General features: G+C 44.1%; 2 protein-coding genes across 2 annotated transcripts in view; one reads left to right on the top strand and one right to left on the bottom strand.

Annotated features, from left to right (window-relative positions):
- Positions 1–15,226, bottom strand: part of T265_00931 (hypothetical protein) — a gene marked incomplete at both ends in the record, with an annotated part of 30,832 nt that extends 15,606 nt beyond the window's left edge. The window contains 3 exons of the mRNA XM_009164826.1: positions 7,633–7,685; positions 14,364–14,414; positions 15,208–15,226. Of these exons, the coding sequence (XP_009163090.1) occupies positions 7,633–7,685; positions 14,364–14,414; positions 15,208–15,226 (123 nt within the window). The remainder of the gene's footprint in view (positions 1–7,632; positions 7,686–14,363; positions 14,415–15,207) is intronic.
- On the top strand, positions 61–2,546 carry T265_00929 (hypothetical protein; the record flags this gene model as incomplete). Its single annotated transcript, XM_009164824.1, has 2 exons — positions 61–122; positions 2,264–2,546. 2 exons carry the CDS (start codon positions 61–63, stop codon positions 2,544–2,546), a joined length of 345 nt encoding a protein of 114 aa, XP_009163088.1.
- Positions 15,227–20,521: the final 5,295 nt, after the last annotated feature.

Below are 20,521 nucleotides of genomic sequence, written 5' to 3'. Positions count from 1 at the left end.
TTGAACGCGCCTTCCTGAACTTTCGAAGATATTCATTGACTGTTGCTCAAATGCAAGCAAATGAGACTCCAGAAATTCTGCAATAGATTTCACTTTTCAAGAGATGAGAAGCGGATTCACGAGTAAACATACTACTCGCATGCTCCATCAGTAGTATCCACCGTTACACAGGTAAGCTCGAAGTTTTTTTGCAATTAGAAGGCGTCCTGTCCACTCGGAATTAAACTTCCTGGTCAAAAGTGAAACTCCAGTTTCTTTTTTGGATTTTCTGCAAAAAGCCTTAATGTTGTTATCAAAGTTCGAAATTAATTAACCCTATATGAGATATCGCACAAAAAAATAACCCATCGGTACCACATCAGTAGGGAGAGATCATGGAGAAAAGTAAAGTAATCTCAACTACGTCACGTCATTCTCACTGCATAAGATGAGCAGTCAACTTGTGAAGTGCCCCAGTAGGTGCGCAGTTTTGTTGAAAGCAGCATAGATTTAAAGAGCAGCCTGAAGGAGCCATGATGCGTTTTTCAGCATTCTTCATGCCGTGATGGCCTTTCTTTGTTTGCGTTTTTTTATTGGGCAAAAGGGAAAATATCTGTAATCAGTCCTCCTTTCATCAGATTTGTCAAGTGTATTTGTATCACAGCTGTATTTTTAGCGTACTCGCTGCCGACCGTGACCCTGGCTGTTTCGCAATCGCTGACGAATCGAAGTTCAGTGATTTTTTTATGCCGAGTTGGAGACATACTCACATCGAATTACTGCGACCGGTCTGCATCATCAACCACGTCGTTGTTGCCATGGCGGAAATGCGAAAACAACGTGCTACCGGTTCATCAGAAGGGGACTGGATCTGCGGAAGTGCAACTAGCCCTACCCTTCTCCGCTCCAAACATTTTTCGAAATAGTGATTTGCTACTTTCTATCTCAAGTAGCTTAATAAGGACGGTGATTTTCCATTCATCACCTCTAGTGTCAGTCTCTCGAAAGTGGGTGGGGCGTTTGGATGCTTGTTCCTTAAAAGTTGCAGAATGTACGCCAACTACCCCATCTCTGGTCCAAGATGTTAATTTTCCCGCGCTTCACGCAGCCTGCAGCTCAGTGTGTACGCCAGCTGGTACAACTACGGAACAGTGCAGCCAAGTCCATCAAGGCACGGGAGCTCGAACAAGACATCGAGGATTCTTGACTCCCAGAAACTGATTCTACTTGAGTGAAAATACAGTACCACTTGGCGGAATTGCCGTTGTTAAACAAAATTAGGTATCCACACTGATTGAGAATCTTGGTGGGTGTAGAATACTGGGGAAACGCAGCAAACCAAAGCCTCCAAGAGTGTTCGAAGGCAGCTCCGAAATAGGCTTTATAACTTCCTCTATGAATGGAACGATCAGTAACAAGGATGAGCCACTCATCTCGCGCAAAACGATTCCCCTGAATTTTTTGCAGAACACTTTCAGCCACTAATCAGCTGATACCCGTTGCTGTTCAGTTGTACTCCTGATTAGTAACAGAAGCTTGGAAAGGAAACCTGGACCAGCCATTGATAATGAAAGCATACATATTCATTTTCTTGCGCAAGCACAACCGGGCGCTCACTTATTTTGTCGGATGATGAGGGAGAAGTCGTCAGCCAGTACATATCTCAGTTATTTGCTTCCATCTCGGCTGGAGATCAGTTTCATCCTGATCGTTTGGGCGACCAGCTGAAATGAAGACGATTCGAGTGTTTGCGATAGGTTCTCTTTACAATAAGTCTCACCAAATAAACAGACAGTTGGCCAGTTGTGTTTTGTCAAAGGCGATGATATAGGGTGATCAGGTGCGGAAGTCTGGCTTCCCGCTGGACTGTCATATGCGCAATCAACTGCTGTTACTATACCATTAGCCAACATATTTTTTGCTGTCTGTGCTGTTAAAGGTGAGTTATATCTGTTTTCTGGTAAAAGTGGACAAAGTATTACGAGGTAATTCGTAATTAAAAATACCGCAACCTATGTAAATACCAAAGTTCAACTGCCCTCTGTTCATGGATAAACACTAGGGCCATGTTTTGGGATCTCATTAAAGATAATTTTCGCCTTTATTTCACAAACGGTGTGGTGCAAAATGCCTAGCTTATCTCGAAAGCACCACCACTTTTGCCCTTTTCTAACATGATAATTTACAACCAGTCTTCCGTGATCACCTCGTGTTTGTATGACCACTTTACAACAGGGAAATAACCAGAGTTTCCGGATTTTTCGTGTTTGATTCGCCACCTAAGATCACATTTCCTAGTGTATATCTACAAAGTTGTCATTGTCATCGCCGAAAGCATAACATCAGTGTTCAAGACCGATGCCTTGATGTCTCAAAACCATGATTTATTTGAAAGCCTCGTCGTGAAGAAAAGAATTAAAGTGGACAGGGAAGGGACTTGGTGCTTGCAAACCACAGCCACTCCAAGGTGCCTACACCTCCAGACAGTCATTCAGGTAATGGGGTTCGAAACTGACAACAAGGACGCCACTGACACCGACTGGCAGTCAGGTACAGTGGGAATCTAGATGTCCCCATCCTGGAAGGTTAGTCGAGCCGACGGCACCCAGACGCTTCGTAATCTCTCTCACACTCACCTGCCAAAGTTTAACTCTCTCTCTCTCTCGCTCTCTGCTTACGACACTCTGAATCGGGCACAAAGATGATGACAAAGAAAAAACTCTATTCGGCATGGGCAGTATATGACCTAACCACTGCTCTGAAAAGTAGGGCGCCATCAGAGCGCTATTTCGCCTCCGTTCAGAATTCCACAAAGCAACTACAAGGTGGTAAAGTCTTTACCTTTCCCTCTCAGTTGTGTAACAGCTACTCAACACATTCATACCTATCAAAACCACGAATCATGCGAAATCATGACATCGATTTCCACTGTTAACTGGTTTGTACATTTGCAGCTTAGGCGATGCAGTTGGCTATCACTGCCCCAGCAATTGAATGCATTCTGCTCTGAAATGCGATCATATTGGTCAACAGTCACCCAAACCGGAAATTACAGTTTCCGATCTTTTATCCGGAATTACGTGTCGTCTAATGAGTAGTACGTAGCTTATCCTTTGAATCGCTACAAACTACCCACCACGAAGCAAGTGTTTTCGTTAGTTCATCCAATTCTAGTCACAATCTGCTGTCTTGAGACCAACAAAAAATGAGCCCATAATGCAAGATTAGTGGGCAATATTTTAGTGCGGCAACACACATAACTGATTGGTTATCAAATAGCCAAAAGCAACGTTACTCGATGAAGTCAGTGTGGCTGAAAGTTCTGGAAATAATCATATCGATTCATAGGATGTAGACGACATAATCAGATTATTCCACCGTGTAAACGCTTGTACGAGAATCACGGCTTGAGGAAGTGATGGCAACTGTTGATTCCCCTCCCGAATCAACGGTGGCCAGCGGTAATTTTCCTTGTTACGTGACTACTCATAAGTAACGAGACTTGCACTTGTTCATTATGGCCCCGTTTTGTTTCCTCGTTGCTCGTCTTCACCCTGTTTCGTCCCTACTTAAGGCCTGCTTATTCCTCAGCAACTGATGTCAGTGTTTTGTTGCCCGTCCGTCATTGCTTGCAATCCGTCTCGATCGAACCTATTTTCGAGCGTCCATTCCGATGGAAAAGCGGATCGACCGGGTATCGAACCCCCCGGACGGCAGGCGAATGCGCCATCCACTACACCAACCGGAAGCCCCAGATGGTCTATTATTTTGTACTACCTATGTACCGCACCTGTCAGATAGCCTTTGGCGGGATTTGTTTTAAGCGCGTAATCCGACTTGTCACGTGACACGAGCTGCCGCGTCGCGCTGCCAACCGAAAGACAGTCCCTCACATCCCGAACGTACTGATTTTCCGCGCCGTTATCCCTCTATACGGCCAACTCACGCTGTCAGATTGCTCCTATAAAATTCCCTGCTGTCTCAGTGACTATTTTCTGCTCCTGCTGATCGCGTCAACATTAATTAACCAGTCCCTGTCAGTCCTCAATACATCATCTGCTGCCCAGGTCTGTCTACTCCTATTGACTACTGGCTATGAACTGCGCATAATCTAATAGCCGTAATCGTCCTGTGAGATCCATAGCCCCCGGATCCTACAGAGGCACTGTTGTCAGGTTTCGTTAGGTTTGACAGCATGAATAATTACGTTGAAGTTAGGTAACAGGCTACCGTTTTGGCAAACGTTACTGTTGTACCAAAGCTGGGTTCTTACTTTGAAGTATAAAAAACTGAGGTTAGTGTTCAAAAATGACCTTTGATGTTAGCTCCAGTCTCTGGCAGCTTATTCAAAATGTCGTACTACTTGTTGTTCCTGTCCTTGGAACGTGTCATTTCTGCACTGCTAATCGGCACTCAATGACTGGTTGGGCTGCTAGCGTTCGTCCACATTGGACAGACAACTTTCACCGTTATTTTTTTGCTGTCTGTGCTGTTAAAGGTGAGTTATATCTGTTTTCTGGTAAAAGTGGACAAAGTATTACGAGGTAATTCGTAATTAAAAATACCGCAACCTATGTAAATACCAAAGTTCAACTGCCCTCTGTTCATGGATAAACACTAGGGCCATGTTTTGGGATCTCATTAAAGATAATTTTCGCCTTTATTTCACAAACGGTGTGGTGCAAAATGCCTAGCTTATCTCGAAAGCACCACCACTTTTGCCCTTTTCTAACATGATAATTTACAACCAGTCTTCCGTGATCACCTCGTGTTTGTATGACCACTTTACAACAGGGAAATAACCAGAGTTTCCGGATTTTTCGTGTTTGATTCGCCACCTAAGATCGCATTTCCTAGTGTATATCTACAAAGTTGTCATTGTCATCGCCGAAAGCATAACATCAGTGTTCAAGACCGATGCCTTGATGTCTCAAAACCATGATTTATTTGAAAGCCTCGTCGTGAAGAAAAGAATTAAAGTGGACAGGGAAGGGACTTGGTGCTTGCAAACCACAGCCACTCCAAGGTGCCTACACCTCCAGACAGTCATTCAGGTAATGGGGTTCGAAACTGACAACAAGGACGCCACTGACACCGACTGGCAGTCAGGTACAGTGGGAATCTAGATGTCCCCATCCTGGAAGGTTAGTCGAGCCGACGGCACCCAGACGTTTCGTAATCTTTCTCACACCCACCTGCCAGATCAAAGGTTGACTCTTTCTCTCCCCTCTCTCTCTCGCTCTCTGCTTACGACACTCTGAATCGGGCACAAAGATGATGACAAAGAAAAAACTCTATTCGGCATGGGCAGTATATGACCTAACCACTGCTCTGAAAAGTAGGGCGCCATCAGAGCGCTATTTCGCCTCCGTTCAGAATTCCACAAAGCAACTACAAGGTGGTAAAGTCTTTACCTTTCCCTCTCAGTTGTGTAACAGCTACTCAACACATTCATACCTATCAAAACCACGAATCATGCGAAATCATGACATCGATTTCCACTGTTAACTGGTTTGTACATTTGCAGCTTAGGCGATGCAGTTGGCTATCACTGCCCCAGCAATTGAATGCATTCTGCTCTGAAATGCGATCATATTGGTCAACAGTCACCCAAACCGGAAATTACAGTTTCCGATCTTTTATCCGGAATTACGTGTCGTCTAATGAGTAGTACGTAGCTTATCCTTTGAATCGCTACAAACTACCCACCACGAAGCAAGTGTTTTCGTTAGTTCATCCAATTCTAGTCACAATCTGCTGTCTTGAGACCAACAAAAAATGAGCCCATAATGCAAGATTAGTGGGCAATATTTTAGTGCGGCAACACACATAACTGATTGGTTATCAAATAGCCAAAAGCAACGTTACTCGATGAAGTCAGTGTGGCTGAAAGTTCTGGAAATAATCATATCGATTCATAGGATGTAGACGACATAATCAGATTATTCCACCGTGTAAACGCTTGTACGAGAATCACGGCTTGAGGAAGTGATGGCAACTGTTGATTCCCCTCCCGAATCAACGGTGGCCAGCGGTAATTTTCATGTTACGTGACTACTCATAAGTAACGTGACTTGCATTTGTTTATTATGGCCCCGTTTTGTTTCCTTGTTGCTCGTTTTCACCCTGTTTCGACCCTACCTAAGGCCTGCTTATCCCTCAGCAACTGATGCCAATATTTTGTTGCCCGTCCGTCACTGCTTGCAAGTGCGTCTCGATCGAACCCATTTTCGAGCGTCCATTCCGATGGAAAAGCGGATCGACCGGGTATCGAACCCCCCGGACGGCAGGCGAATGCGCCATCCACTACACCAACCGGAAGCCCCGGATGGTCTATTATTTTGTACTACCTATGTACCGCACCTGTCAGATAGCCTTTGGCGGGATTTGTTTTAAGCGCGTAATCCGACTTGTCACGTGACACGAGCTGCCGCGTCGCGCTGCCAACCGAAAGACAGTCCCTCACATCCCGAACGTACTGATTTTCCGCGCCGTTATCTCTCTATACGACCAACTCACGCTGTCAGATTGCTCCTATAAAATTCCCTGCTGTCTCAGTGACTATTTTCTGCTCCTGCTGATCGCGTCAACATTAATTAACCAGTCCCTGTCAGTCCTCAATACATCATCTGCTGCCCAGGTCTGTCTACTCCTATTGACTACTGGCTATGAACTGCGCATAATCTAATAGCCGTAATCGTCCTGTGAGATCCATAGCCCCCGGATCCTACAGAGGCACTGTTGTCAGGTTTCGTTAGGTTTGACAGCATGAATAATTACGTTGAAGTTAGGTAACAGGCTACCGTTTTGGCAAACGTTACTGTTGTACCAAAGCTGGGTTCTTACTTTGAAGTATAAAAAACTGAGGTTAGTGTTCAAAAATGACCTTTGATGTTAGCTCCAGTCTCTGGCAGCTTATTCAAAATGTCGTACTACTTGTTGTTCCTGTCCTTGGAACGTGTCATTTCTGCACTGCTAATCGGCACTCAATGACTGGTTGGGCTGCTAGCGTTCGTCCACATTGGACAGACAACTTTCACCGTTATTTGCTCTTCACTGTTCATTAGTCTGCTGTTGCTACCTTGCACGGTTGACCAGATCGTTCAGTGTTGAGCTACACTAATATTATTCTTTTTGTTTTTCTTGTTACACTAAATCATTTTTACGTTAACACATGACAGTTTATCTCGAGTCTTGCTGATTCCCATCCTGTACCGTCTTCGGTACCATAGCAACTAGACGTCTCCGTCGCCAGAATGTGTGTCATACAAGCTGACCAAATTTAAGGACAGTAAATGTAACGCCACCGTTCCTTCATTAGCCGGGCAAAACCATCCATCCGGTTTACAAAAAGATGTTATGTTAACTTTTAGTATCACTATTCAAGGTAAATTTGTATGGGTTGACATAGGAGCCTCTAATGACACTGCCCAGTTGAACAGGATTAATGTTTTTTATTACTCGAAAATAGAAGCGCAATCAATCAAACATGGTTTTTGAAGCATTTTCAAGCACAGCGTTAGTTTGAGTTGTGAGTCTAGTTCAACTAATTGTTAATTCAGACTTACCAAAATGTGCCCACTGACGAAACTGTTATCGATATGGCGAAATACACTCATTTTCATACTAATCTAGTTTTGACGGGAGACTTACCTGCAACCCAGCTGTCCCAGTCTCATCCGCTGATACCACCAGGTTTGAGCTCACTACTACCAGTGAAAGGAAGAAGGCCTTCGATGCAGAGTTACTCAGTAGAAAATGCCAACTGACCAGTTACAGACTATTGGACAGGGAAGCAAAACGCTCATTTGCATCTTGTTTACAAAAACTGAACATCCATCTTCTCCTGAAAGCGTCTTCTTGAACTTTCCTGAATATTCATTGACTCCAATCATTCATCGCTCAAATCCAAGCAAATGCTACAAAGCGACTCCACAAATTCCGCAGCAGATCTCCCTTTTCAAGAGGTGCTAAGCGAATTTACAGGAACACAACATACTACTCGCGTGCCTCCCCATCAGTAGTATCACCGATACGCCAGTGGCGTTGGTTACTTTCCGGGGGTATCACGAAATAGTGGTTGGCACGTCGACTTGACCCTTTTGGCTGGGCGGTTACAACAGCGCGTAGTCGGATGAAACAGCCCACTTCAAATAGCAAAGTTTCTAGTCAAGAATGATTCATATGTATAAATCACGTGCTAACAAGAGCCTATTAGACGTATGTACTTTTACTTTCACATATAACATATTTTTATCGTTTTTCAACAAGATGAGGTCAGATTTTCGATTCTACAGGGTAACAATAAAGTGGAGTTTGCTTCCCGCGCAATCAGATCATCCGAATTTGCAACAGCACTTTAATGATCGAAAAAGCAGACTGAAAAAGCTTTCTTATTGTAGTTTACTCACTACTCAATTGTCAGAGTAGTGTGCATCGTATTCCACCAGCCCGAGTCTTGAGTTCAGTTACCTATAAGCAAGTTGGATGTAACCAGTGCGATTTGAAAAAAACTATTTAACGGTGAGGTTCATACGTGTCTGAAGGCCAAACTAGTTCAATCATCAACGACAGAATTTGAGACATAGTTGAGTCCTAGTCTAGATAAACGATCAGTGCTTTTTGTCTAACCCCAAATTCGGATTGGTCAGAGGAGTGCTAGATTCTCGACAGGCGCACTTATTTTGCACAAATATTTGGTTTGAAAATGAAGCTCAGCTGAATTCCAGCTAGATTGCTCGTTTAAGCTATAATTTCATTGAATAAGCTGCACAGAAATCATCTTATTTTTCACTTTCCGCCATATTCCGGATATCGGAGTACATTTTCTTGATATATCGCGCCACTTAACAGATTGCTGAAAACCCCTCGACACCCCACGGAATCATCAGATAAGCGCGGTCCCCGAGTTTCCACAAACCCTTTGTTCTACTTGAATCCAAACTGGACAACTTACTACAAATATGCTCGTTTGCACATGAATTTTATTTTGCTTGAAGACTCAACTAAATCCCGAACTTCGTGCAGCACATTCATTCGAAAAATCAGTTGTGACTACCTTATGAGTACCATGTTACACCTTTGCAGCGTAATGCGACACCTTGAATATCGCACCAACCGAAAATTGATGCGACCTGGTGCAGTTGAAAAAGACCATCAGAACGGAGAGATTCAGCTGACTCTCCTGCCAAAACCAAATTCCTATGCGAATGAGAATATCCAGCGAAGGATTCAGAGGCCCAAGACGGAGTCTGAACTGCTTAAATATCTCCATGGTATGAAAAAGAACACAGTGACAAACATTGATGTTTTCGTGATCTCGTCATCAGGTCAGTACATACCTAATGGTTAAAATAGGAGCGAAAAATGAAGTAAGATGTGAAGATTGGATAGTGAAATGCAAAACGTGGAGACACGAACGATTGGTTGTCTGCGCCCCTCCCCATGCCCCATCTAGTTGGATGCTGTGAGACAACCAAGAGGGCTGTTGAGTCCGAATTGCCCAGAGCAGCTAACTGAAACCACCTGTTTTGATACCAGATGTCTATGCTATATATTGTATACTGCCTCATCAGTCTTCCTCATGAGTTTGACATAAAGTTCAGGGTCAACACACACTAAGTACTTTCCAAAACATACTGGACAAAGTTGCCACTAACCGAACCAAAGACATCACATTCCACTCTATCTTGTTGATAGCTATTGATTGGCATGCAGTTGTAACACCCATTTGGTCGCTTGCAGCTTTCGAGGTGTATTTCGGGGCTCTGTGTGGAAGCTGCGTTGTGCACAGGAGCAAACAAGTTTCACCAGATGACATCATTTTGCACTACTCACCAGACTCCAAAAGTAGTCCCAGCAAAATTATTACAAACGATGCAGTTTATAGTCAAGATGCTGTCCACAATCTCAACAAGAACAGATTTCTCGAGGGAATCAACAGGAACCAACCTGTACTTGCCTCGATTTGTCCAAAGATGTCGCCATATAATACCGGATAAGATGGGCAAACAACGTAAAACTCAGCGGTTGCATAACACACACACAGGTGGGGTCGATATTGGACAACTTCGTGTTACACAACGACTGACAAGAGAACCACTAAACGTTAAGCAAACGAATCTGCGATATCTGTGGCTAAAAAACAACCGTTCAAAACTACATGCAACCTGACATATGAAGGTGGCTGATGAAGGGGAGGACCGAGGAACGGACCCATTTCGAAGACAGCTGTTCATCAATGAAGCAAATGAATCAGCTGAACAGAAAGTGTACTTTTCTGTTCACCATATATGAGCCTAGTGGCGCGCGTGAAGATACTCTACACACCCATGAAATGCGAAAACCTTTTATCTCATACAGAAAGTGTACTTTTCTGTTCACCATATGAGCCTAGTGGTGCGCGTGAAGATACTTTACACACCCATGAAATGCGAGCACCTTTTGTCGCATGTCACCCCTTACCTGTTGCAAGTATACCATCGCAGAACGAATACTAACTAGCGTAAAATTATACCGGTTTGGAAGACGACCTTGGGAAATAGGAGTACGAAGTTAGGACACCTAACCAATGCAAACTTGGGAGATGGATAGTGGGATGTGAACAAAGGGACGTGTTCAAAAGTATCACGACCGCTTTTGAGAGGTTAAGTTGTCTCACATCTGTAAAAAAAAGTGGTAACGTTTCAAAAAATGAACTTTAAAAAGCGATTTCCTCTTTCCCAGATTATCCCATGCATTACGTCCGAATGCTACCTTGTATGAGAGGTGACCGACTTTCTGAGAAACCCCCGATTCTAAGAAATCTTCAGGTGAAAAATATTACACTGGATAGACCTGACCAGGTAGTTTAGTTGTTTGATTAGCTTTGGGCTGTTCAAAGTGATGTCGATTTTACTAAACATTTCCAAAGCTTACATGCCAGAAATATGTCTAAGAAATATGATTTTTTTAAGAGAAAAAAGGGGGTTTCAACAGAGAGCAATGTCAGTGTGTATTCTACGAAACGCCCCAACCACGAACGCCTGCGTTCAGAAGGTTTTGAGCGTCCGTGGCAATACCTGGCCGGAAAGTCCTGACTGGCGGGTCACTCTACCGAGGTATGTTACCTGGTCATCGTTCGGGGTGTACTGGTGGAGTAGTGGTAACATGCTCGCCTCCTATGTCAGATGTGCGGATTTCAAACCCAGGCATGGTCTGCTGCACTGCTGATGAGCTCTAGTAAGAGCGAAACTCGGGTCCAGTGCTTCCACTCTTTGTTATGGACTCACCAGAATGGTTGCGTCAGGACAGGCGGACAGTTTTTTAAACGTGATTCATTCTACAAAATCCCACAACTACCAGCACCTAAAACAGAGCTTACCGCACCTGATAGTCTACCTCTGAGTCAATCACGAATCGAGTACGTCAAGCAACTGAAGACTGCTGCAGTTCAAAATGACATTTGCCTCGATTCACTCGATTCTGTCTGAGTAAATGGTCAATGTTGGAGTACGATGCCAGTGGGATAAGTTGAAGGCACTTTGTAATTGAGGAAAGTAATTGTTATATCTGCTGATTTGCCAATCTGTGGTATCAGCTGCTGACCCGCTCCGGTGCCTATTACCGGAAAAAAGACTCACAGAAGGGAACGCAACTGTTATATTCCGAACAAGCGAATGAGTGCGTGTGAGTACGAGAGCAAAAAGTTACAGCGGCCCCACGCTATTTAAAGGGGACTTTCTGCCACTGATCCAGGCTGTCTGGTTGGCATTAGTGAACACACATCAACATCAATTGTGCCTCTATGACATGCCCGAACGCTGATCACAATCGGTCGTGCTTCTGTGGCGTGCCTGAACAACCATCATGCTTTGCCAAATTGATTGAATTATTGATTGCCCTGGATGTTTACCGGCTTTCCTATGGAGATTTTGGTGGAGTTTTAGGGTCTCAGGGCGTTCTGGAGTTACTTTTCAGGAATCTGATCTTCCTGATAGTAATGTACATTATACGGGATATTGTCAAGGCATTACGAATGCGGTATCAGATAACAGATGTGCTTCATTCAGACCAGTGACCCTCACTCTTCGATACGCAGTTATACGTTGGAAGCCTGCGCACGCAATGACACGTGACTCTCATGATAGAGGAGTAGGATTATGGTGGACTTTCGCCTGCCACACTGAATTTAAGTCCAACGTGGCTAAGTCAAAGCACTGGTCATAGTGCAGTCACGTGCACGAACCACGATCGAAAGGGCTAACCAGGTTGCAAGTAAGTCTGCCTATTCTTATGCCGGAATCGAACGGGTTCGAAGTTGTGCCGTCAGTGTGCATCGTGACACGATGCTGAGCTTCAGCTCAACGAATGCGACATGTCGGGAGCAATCGAACAGGTGCGCAAACATCGTAACACGATGTTCCAGTGAGCACTGGCACACGGATACAAATGCGGCACGTTCGAAACACGGGACCCAACGGACGGAAATGGCACGCCACCAAAACTTCAACATTAATTGCTGCGCTAATGGAATCTCCGACCAAATTCAAACGGATTTGTCGTTTGTCCGTCTGATTGGTCGCCATGTTGAGTTGATCTGACGATCGATTTTCTCAATCGTCAGATCAGATCACGACTGCTCTACTTACTTGTGTGAATTTAGTTACACAAATATGGAAATTATGGAAACAAAGATGGTTCGTACGTGGCTGTGTGAATATCACAGTGTACACTTGAGTCGTTTTGAGCAACCAGAGATATAAATCAGCTGAATACGTCTGCGAAATCCATCACGTACACGTTCAGCTATGGCACCCTTTTCGCGTCTAGCTGCCAGGCCACCCAAAGGAAGCACAAGGGCTGGAATAGTGCAAGGTTACCCAAGCCTAGACAGGAGAAGTCGAGAGACAGAGGACGGGTTCGAACCACGAACCTCCCGGTCAGTAAAGGTCAGTAATCGACCTCCCTGATCCCGATTTGAGACCCTATTATGAGTGTATTCATCAGAATAGATAATACTATGCATCTTACAGCGATGAAGTGTCCTACAAGGCACATAACACTGGAAGGACTGATTGATGAAGATGATAATAAATGTGCATTGTTGTAATGATATCATTTTATTATAATAAAATAATATGACAATCATCCGGCCATAACAGACTTTCCGTGTCTAGCTGCCGTGCCACCTGAAGGAGACAGGAGGGCTCAGATATTGTCAGGTTGCCCAAGCCTAGACAGGAGGAGATGACATGCCGGGTTCGAAGCACGAACCTTCCAGTCAGTGACCTTGGCCACTCTCGAGTGGTCTCTGTGGAGTCCATTGTTGTCCCACTTGATCATCCTGTCACTTTCTACAAAATTGCCTCATTGCTATGACAGAGTAATCATACCTTCTGACACAGGTGATGACAACGTCATTACCTGGTGGATTTCATCATTACTTTCTAGTGTGACTAATGTTCAACACCAGTTTAGCACGACTGTGAGGGAGCAGTTGATCGTACCATTTGGATGCGGAACCTGCGTCCCAAAAGGCACGCATAGTAACCACATAAACTGACTACGTCTACGCTGTGTTCTACTGTTCGTGCAGTTGTCATAATACACATTCAAACGCAATCGGTTTTAGCTGTGCATCTATGCATCTCCGCGTGGTTGAAGGCTTGAACCGTAGATCCATGGTCACGTGGTAGAGAACGTGCATGAAAAATTCATCCGGAATGAGCAACTTAATTTTGCCGCAACCGCTTGAAACTTTCATCAACACCTCATGCATTATACAATCACTGTGTTGTAACCCTATTTGTATGCGTATTATCGGTTAGCGATTTCAAGTCGATTGTTGATACTGTTGCAGAAGCGCAACATTTCGACCGGGGACTGGGGGCTGAAAAAACTCTAATTATCGGACACCAGGAAAGTAAATAGTCCACGATTGCAGTACCCACCGACAAAAGCTTTTTTTGTACTATGGCTTCACTATTTAAACCTACTCAACTATCGCGCTACCATAGAGTATTTCCCGCATCCAGACTACACTGTCCATTACCTAACCTGTTTTCTTTTTATTCCGATTCGAGAAGTTGTTCAACATCCTGGATAGTTTACCCTCGGAAAATGTAGCCTCTTTCGATGGTCAGAAAGCCGAATATCCCCTAGCTTACCTATATGCATCAACAGTGCAGCTCATCTGAAAATTGCAGGAAGAACCTTGATAAATATCGGTTCAATGTACGTCCGTAGAATGTATCGGTGGTTATGTTCTACTGTGCTCATTTAGTCATCAGAACACACATAAAATCGATAAATGGTGACAATAGTGAACCAATCAGTCAACTTCGCAAGTTACCATTTTTGGGTATTCGTGATATCCGTTCAGCTAAGTGGGTTTCTATACTCACCTTCTAGAAGCTCCTTGAAGTCACTGTTTAAATGAATGGTTCCACTCGGACCTGAAATCAGTATTGCTAAAGCGACAAACCACTTACTGCTAGCCCTCTGCACAACCACAGTGGAAACCAAAATCTTTCCACAAATTACATGTTAATAGAGTGTTCGTGAATATTTTGGCTTTACATTGGAACAAATAAATTAACTAACACTACACAGCCAACAAATCCTCCACTGGGTTCGAGGACTCAGGGTGAGAATGAAAATATTGTCGGAAACAATGGAATCAATGGATGTAATGGCTGAAGTCGAAACCTTCCCGCCAAACATAAGCTCAACTGCAAGTGCTGCATTAAAACAAATCTATCATCGAGTTCATCCGTTAACCAGTGATAGGAATTGACTTTCGAAAGTTTGGTTGCAATCTGTCTGGTGATAGCTGCCTACATGAGTGTTAGACAGCCTTATCTGTTTTCCGTAGACAATATCGTCCTGGACCAGGGGAACTCTTATAAGTTCCATCATTAAAAGCCCTGGTTTTACACGTCCTTTTAGCCGTCTATCTTTGTTGCTGATTCACATTACATTCATTATAATATAGTGTAGTTGACCAATGTCTGGAAATGACTCGACTTATCACTCTGGATCATACAACGAGCTAAATATTGGAGAGAGCGTGTTTGACATGTGTGTGTGTGTGTGTGTGTGTGCAGACTAACAGACCACCTTTAGTGTACCTTCGTAACATTTGTTGGCCTCAGTTGTCCCTCTCCTTGACTCGACCCACCATCTGGGTACCCTAATGGATTTAGACCTGCCCCCCTCTCCCAGTCTTATTCCCTCGGGTTCACATACCGCTCAGCGCAATCCACATTTGTTCTTATCTGTCCTGCACGCGTGGATCATCGGCCTTGTTCGACGTGACAAGCCAATCAGGAAACGGACGCCAGTTCATCTAAACAGGCGGATGCCACAGACGAGGCCCAGTTCCGCAAGAGGAATAGGGTGCTCAGTATTCGCACAATGAAATTGAATTTTCGAAAGTCCTGGTGGACTAAAGCAATCCTGCAACTGAATTGAGCGTACTAGTCCAAACTTTTGAGCCCCATTTAGGCATCCCGGGGTCTCAGCGGTGCTTGGAAATTATCCTACAAGGCTTTTCAGCCAGAGGCGTGGTTGCTTCAGTGAACAATGAAATGTGTTGAACTGCACAACATGAAGGTAGACTGCAAAGGTTTTTGGCTCGAGTACATACGCAACAAAATGCAACATTTTTGGCGTAAGAAGTTTTACTCCACTCGCAAACGTTTTGCAGCTGACAGCATTGTGCGGGCACCGGAGGAAGAGCGCTCTGATACACGACAGTAACAAAAGTCGTGTTGCCAGACTCGGCAGAAGGAAAACAGTAGTGAGAAACTAATCCAGCGCCAATCGTACTATGCTACTTACTATAAATCAATGCTCCGTATGCAGTTGTAGTGAAATCCGGACAGCTTGCTGAGGCACTGTTTCCACGGGAAAATCAGCTAGTTAAGGATGACGTAAATGCTATGTTTGAAAAGCTACTAATGTCTGAGTTTTATAGTTGAAGTAGCCGCTTATCTTAAGGTGTACCGCTTGGTTGTCATGCCAAAGACAACCCGATTCCTTGGCATACACCAAAGCAAGTCCTTTATAGATATCCATCATTCATTCCAACCCATATTTCCGTGTGCTTTCTGACTACGCAGCTTGAATTTTCCGCGTGTTAGCAAGAAACCAAACCGATATGATGTGAAACAAGATGTGGACAACAGCGTTTTGTCAGGCCTGGCAAACAGATTCTTCGGCCTTCTGAGTAACAGTACCAACGGAGCCCGGATAGACAGATACTCGGGACTATTACAGCTGTTAAGCTGAGGTCTCGGGTCTTGAGCACTCTTGAATTCGAGGTCAGCTTACCATGATCACCTGTTTTGTACAGTTTCTCGACATTTTTAGGAAATACTGGATGTTCAGGTCATTTTTATCCGTTCATGAGATTCTTTGCGGAAGAAATGTGCGTTTCTCGATTTGCACAAAAATTCATGTTCTTAAAAGTTGGCGGAAACTTGAATAAAACGGAAAGGGTTTAGCTTCATCTAAGTGCCACTATAAAACGGTGCATCCTATGATGTTTCCGGCTAATTTCGCTCTATCATTGCGTGTTTGCCCTCGCCACCGTAGCCCAGAGTGTCGAGGTCCATCATAACGTACGTTTCGTATTCAGACCCGCTTCCCATGACTAGATACAACTTGGTCCAAATGCATCCTGTTACTCACATGGTGGAGTTTTATTTCCTGGAAAACATAGCCCGCGGTGTGCTACTTGAGAATAACGTTCTCTCTGCGACTATTTGGACCCAAGTTTTTTTTCAATTTAAAAAGGCTTAATTGAAAGAACCAAGAGAGTCTTGACATAACTCTTTACGCATGAAGTTTTTGAAAACTCTTCTACCGTCCACCACCGGTTTTGTCCACTTTGGGTTTCATCAGATAGCCGTAGTCCCCGAGTTCATCATCATCATCATCATCATCATCATCATCATCATCATCATCATCATCATCATCATCATCATCATCATCATCATCATCATCATCATCTGCAGTATGACATCAATGTTCAACACCGATGCTTTACTGCCGTACAACCCTGATTTATTTGATAGCCTTATTGTAAAGAAAAGAGTAAAGGTGGACTTAATGCTAGTTTACCACAAGCATTCCGAGGTGTCTATGCCTCCAGACATTCACTTAGGCGATCTTAATAGAAACTGACAACAATAACTCCACTGACATCGGTCCGCAGCCATATCTTGTGTTCTGTTTGAGCAACAAATCTTTGGCGACTGGCGAAATACACGCATTTTTAAGTTGCGGCAGTATCCTAAACGACTTTCTCGTTAAGACACAATTGCATCGCAAGGTGAGATGGCCCTTTCTGTACTTTCATGCAATGTTTATCTATTTTGGTCTTGCAAGGGGTCCGAACCCCGAACCCCTGTCATGCGAGGCGAGTGCGTCACCAGTACACCACCAGTGCGAGCTGGGCTCACAAGAATTGTCACCTGTGAACGCGAGAGCAATGTGACTGGCTTTGCCCGACGGATCCCAAGACTAGTACTCTCCTGTGGTCTAAGTTCATATAGACCCAACAAGTCCAGACAGGTTCGCCTTGCCCAAAGCTGTGTTGCAACGACCCAAAAGCCCATGCACGTTCGAACCGCCTTTCCACTGAAAGTGCACGGTAGTCAATCAACCGGAACTAGACCGATGACTATCCTGGACTTTTGTCGGCATGTAAATGTACACACGGGACCTCTGTCTGCACCCAACGGACCATCGCATAGCCGCTCCTCGAGGCAGTTGTTGGCCGTGCAACAGATGAAACCCACTCGAATCGAAAGAACTCAAGTCAAACTCAGTGAAGCTCAGCAGACAAACGACACGGCGACATGTTTCTACACATGATAACTCAAAAACTGACGAATGAGAGACCAGTAGAGTGGAAGAGCCGTTCGGATGTGATAAGGATAGAGGAATTTGACAAATACACTCATTTGCAAATCAATTTGGTTTTCACGAAAGACTCAACTGGATCTCTCGTCTATAATATTCTCCAACTGAAAGTGCTGTACAAAGGCTGCTTGATCTTCTAGTTGGTAGGACATCGCAGTATATTTTCGTAAAGGAAACTATTCAAAATGTGGCAGAAAACTAACTATTTAACAGCTGAAACACGAGGCAGCACATTCAGTTGAAGAATAACATAAACGAGAGGTTCAATTGAGTCTTCTGTGAAAACCAAATTGATCGTCGAATAAGTGTATTCGTCGAAGTCAGTCCATTCGGGGTTTAATTAGAACATAAGGTTGACGGAAACTCGGGGACTGCGCTTACCTGATGAGCCCAAAGTGGAAGGGCGAAACTGGTCGTGGGTTATCAGAACTTTCAGCAGCCTTGTGAGTAGCTTCCTTAATGTAAAGAAATTTTTTTTTGAAAATTGGTATTTTTAGGCGGTCGCATGCGTTTTCTTATGTTTAGAGGGGGTTAAAAACAGAAGACATGATCAACCTGGTGCCAGGAGTGACAAACTTCACAGTATCAGGGGTGAAGGATATCAGATCGCCATCTGAGCCCCTGCTGACAATCAAGCTCGAAATTTTGAGTGTGTGTGTGTGTGTGTGTGTGTGTGTGTGTGTGTGTGTGTGTGTGTGTGTGTGTGTGTGTGTGTGTGTGTGTGTGTGTGTGTGTGTGTGTGTGTGTGTGTGTGTGTGTGTGTGTGTGTGTGTGTGTGTGCATAAGCAGGAGTGCTAACTCATCTTCACCGAGAAAACTAATCGGCCGAAAATTTTCGGGATACGGATTTTCTGTTTGGCTCTGACGCTTCATACTATTCGAATGTCCTCCAGCGATGTACGTTTTGATGACCTTCATATATCAGTGATGTCCCATGAAAAGTAAACTTGCCGCCATGGGTGGGGCACTTACAAATGCTCTAATTCCTTCAGCCTGAATCACGGTGGATCAGCAACTTGTTGCCTCCGAGGATCGCTGTTCTTTCTGGTAATATACACCCTGTCATCCCTGCTATTCGTTTTTATTAGTTCATCCGGTTAAATTTGGATTTAGGGTTGCCTGTGGGTTTAGATAATGCACTTTAAGATTTCTCCTGACCTATGTGGCGAGTAGAGGCAGTAGAAATGAGCAACTGGTTACTTTCTACTTATTCGTCTATGCTGAAGTTAATTATCTCGAATTTTGCTAAATTATGTAGACAGTCAATGAAATGTTACTTGGAATGTCCCCCAACTAGACAGGAATGTAGACTTTTCGCCTTTGTTAGGCCGGCCCGAAGCACCAGGAAAGTCTAATTTTAGCTCCGCATAAGAGTTAAAGGTGCAAAATTTCTGTTTGTCAACTGGTCTGTTTTTCACATACTGATAGCTCGTCAACTAAGTCTATTTTGCCTCCGCTTCCACGCTGACTGGAGCTGTGAACTGACCGTTTACCTACCCCGCCTTTCAGTCTTGCAATGGTAATAACATAGACGGTAGTGTGACATAAACTGCACTGGAAGATTATGGCCCAACTATCTACATGAGTTTCTGACCAGTAGCTGGTGTACAGCATCAACCCGAAAACCGGTGACACATGATGTTTTGAAGGAATTCATCTTGACCTTTTATTTATTCAGCTATGGGTCCACTATACTCTTGGAAGTAGATTAATCGTAAAGCTGTAGGCAATGGGGAGGATTCAGTCGTCGCAACTTGGCTGTCTGTCAGTGGTTCAGAAAGTCCACTGAGAAATTTCAGGCGGTGGAAATTTTATTTGCGCTTACCGTTTCCGTGGCCAAATAAAACGCAAAATCTAGCTGTTGGACAGTAAAATTTGTCCGATCGTCTGTGAAACGGAAAACTGCTAGATTTTAGAAATTCGCCATCGCATGCACTAGCCTATCCAGTTCAGTCTACCAGACATTGGTCCCTTGGCCGTGTGCTTCCAGCTGAGGGTGTATTCGTCAGACAGTGGAAGTCAGACGTGACACACTTTCTAGACCAGACATCACGTGCACCAGGCAGAACCAACTGGCTACTTATCGATCGACCACCCCCGTCCAACCCAAGTTCAGCCGGTATGTTTGCTATTGGCTGGATAAAATTACCGGTGTCTGGATCTTTTGCTGTCGTCATAGTGGCAAAAGCGCAACAGACTAAGTAAATGTCACCAACTCCGTTATTTGGTGCTGGTAATTCAGTACCATAAGAAGCGACACTGTGCAACCTCTGAACAACTAGCCCCTTCCCCCAAAGATAAAAACACAGCAGTTTCTCAGGATTGTTACAAAAAGGAACCCTGTTTTTAAAATGTCACTCATAGCAATACAGTCTCGCAATTTCTAAGGTTTAGATACCAGCCTTGAAGAGAGAACGCTGTTCTTAGCCAGGTTCCAAATGATAGTCTAATTTATCGAACTTCCAAACCAGGTAATTCCTACCGTGTTGCCTCATCCAGTACGAGTCACAAGAAATTGTGGCTAACCCCTATTTAGATTTACTGACTTTAAAAAATACTGTATTGCAAGCTATTTATTAAAAAAGGAAAGTGTTCCAGACAACTGTATTGTGCAGACACAAAGAACAATCCT

The sequence above is a fragment of the Opisthorchis viverrini genome, assembly GCF_000715545.1.
Source record: "Opisthorchis viverrini unplaced genomic scaffold opera_v5_9, whole genome shotgun sequence".
In the NCBI taxonomy this organism is placed as follows: Eukaryota; Metazoa; Platyhelminthes; class Trematoda; order Opisthorchiida; family Opisthorchiidae; genus Opisthorchis; species Opisthorchis viverrini.
This window is presented reverse-complemented; position numbering and strand designations above follow the sequence as displayed.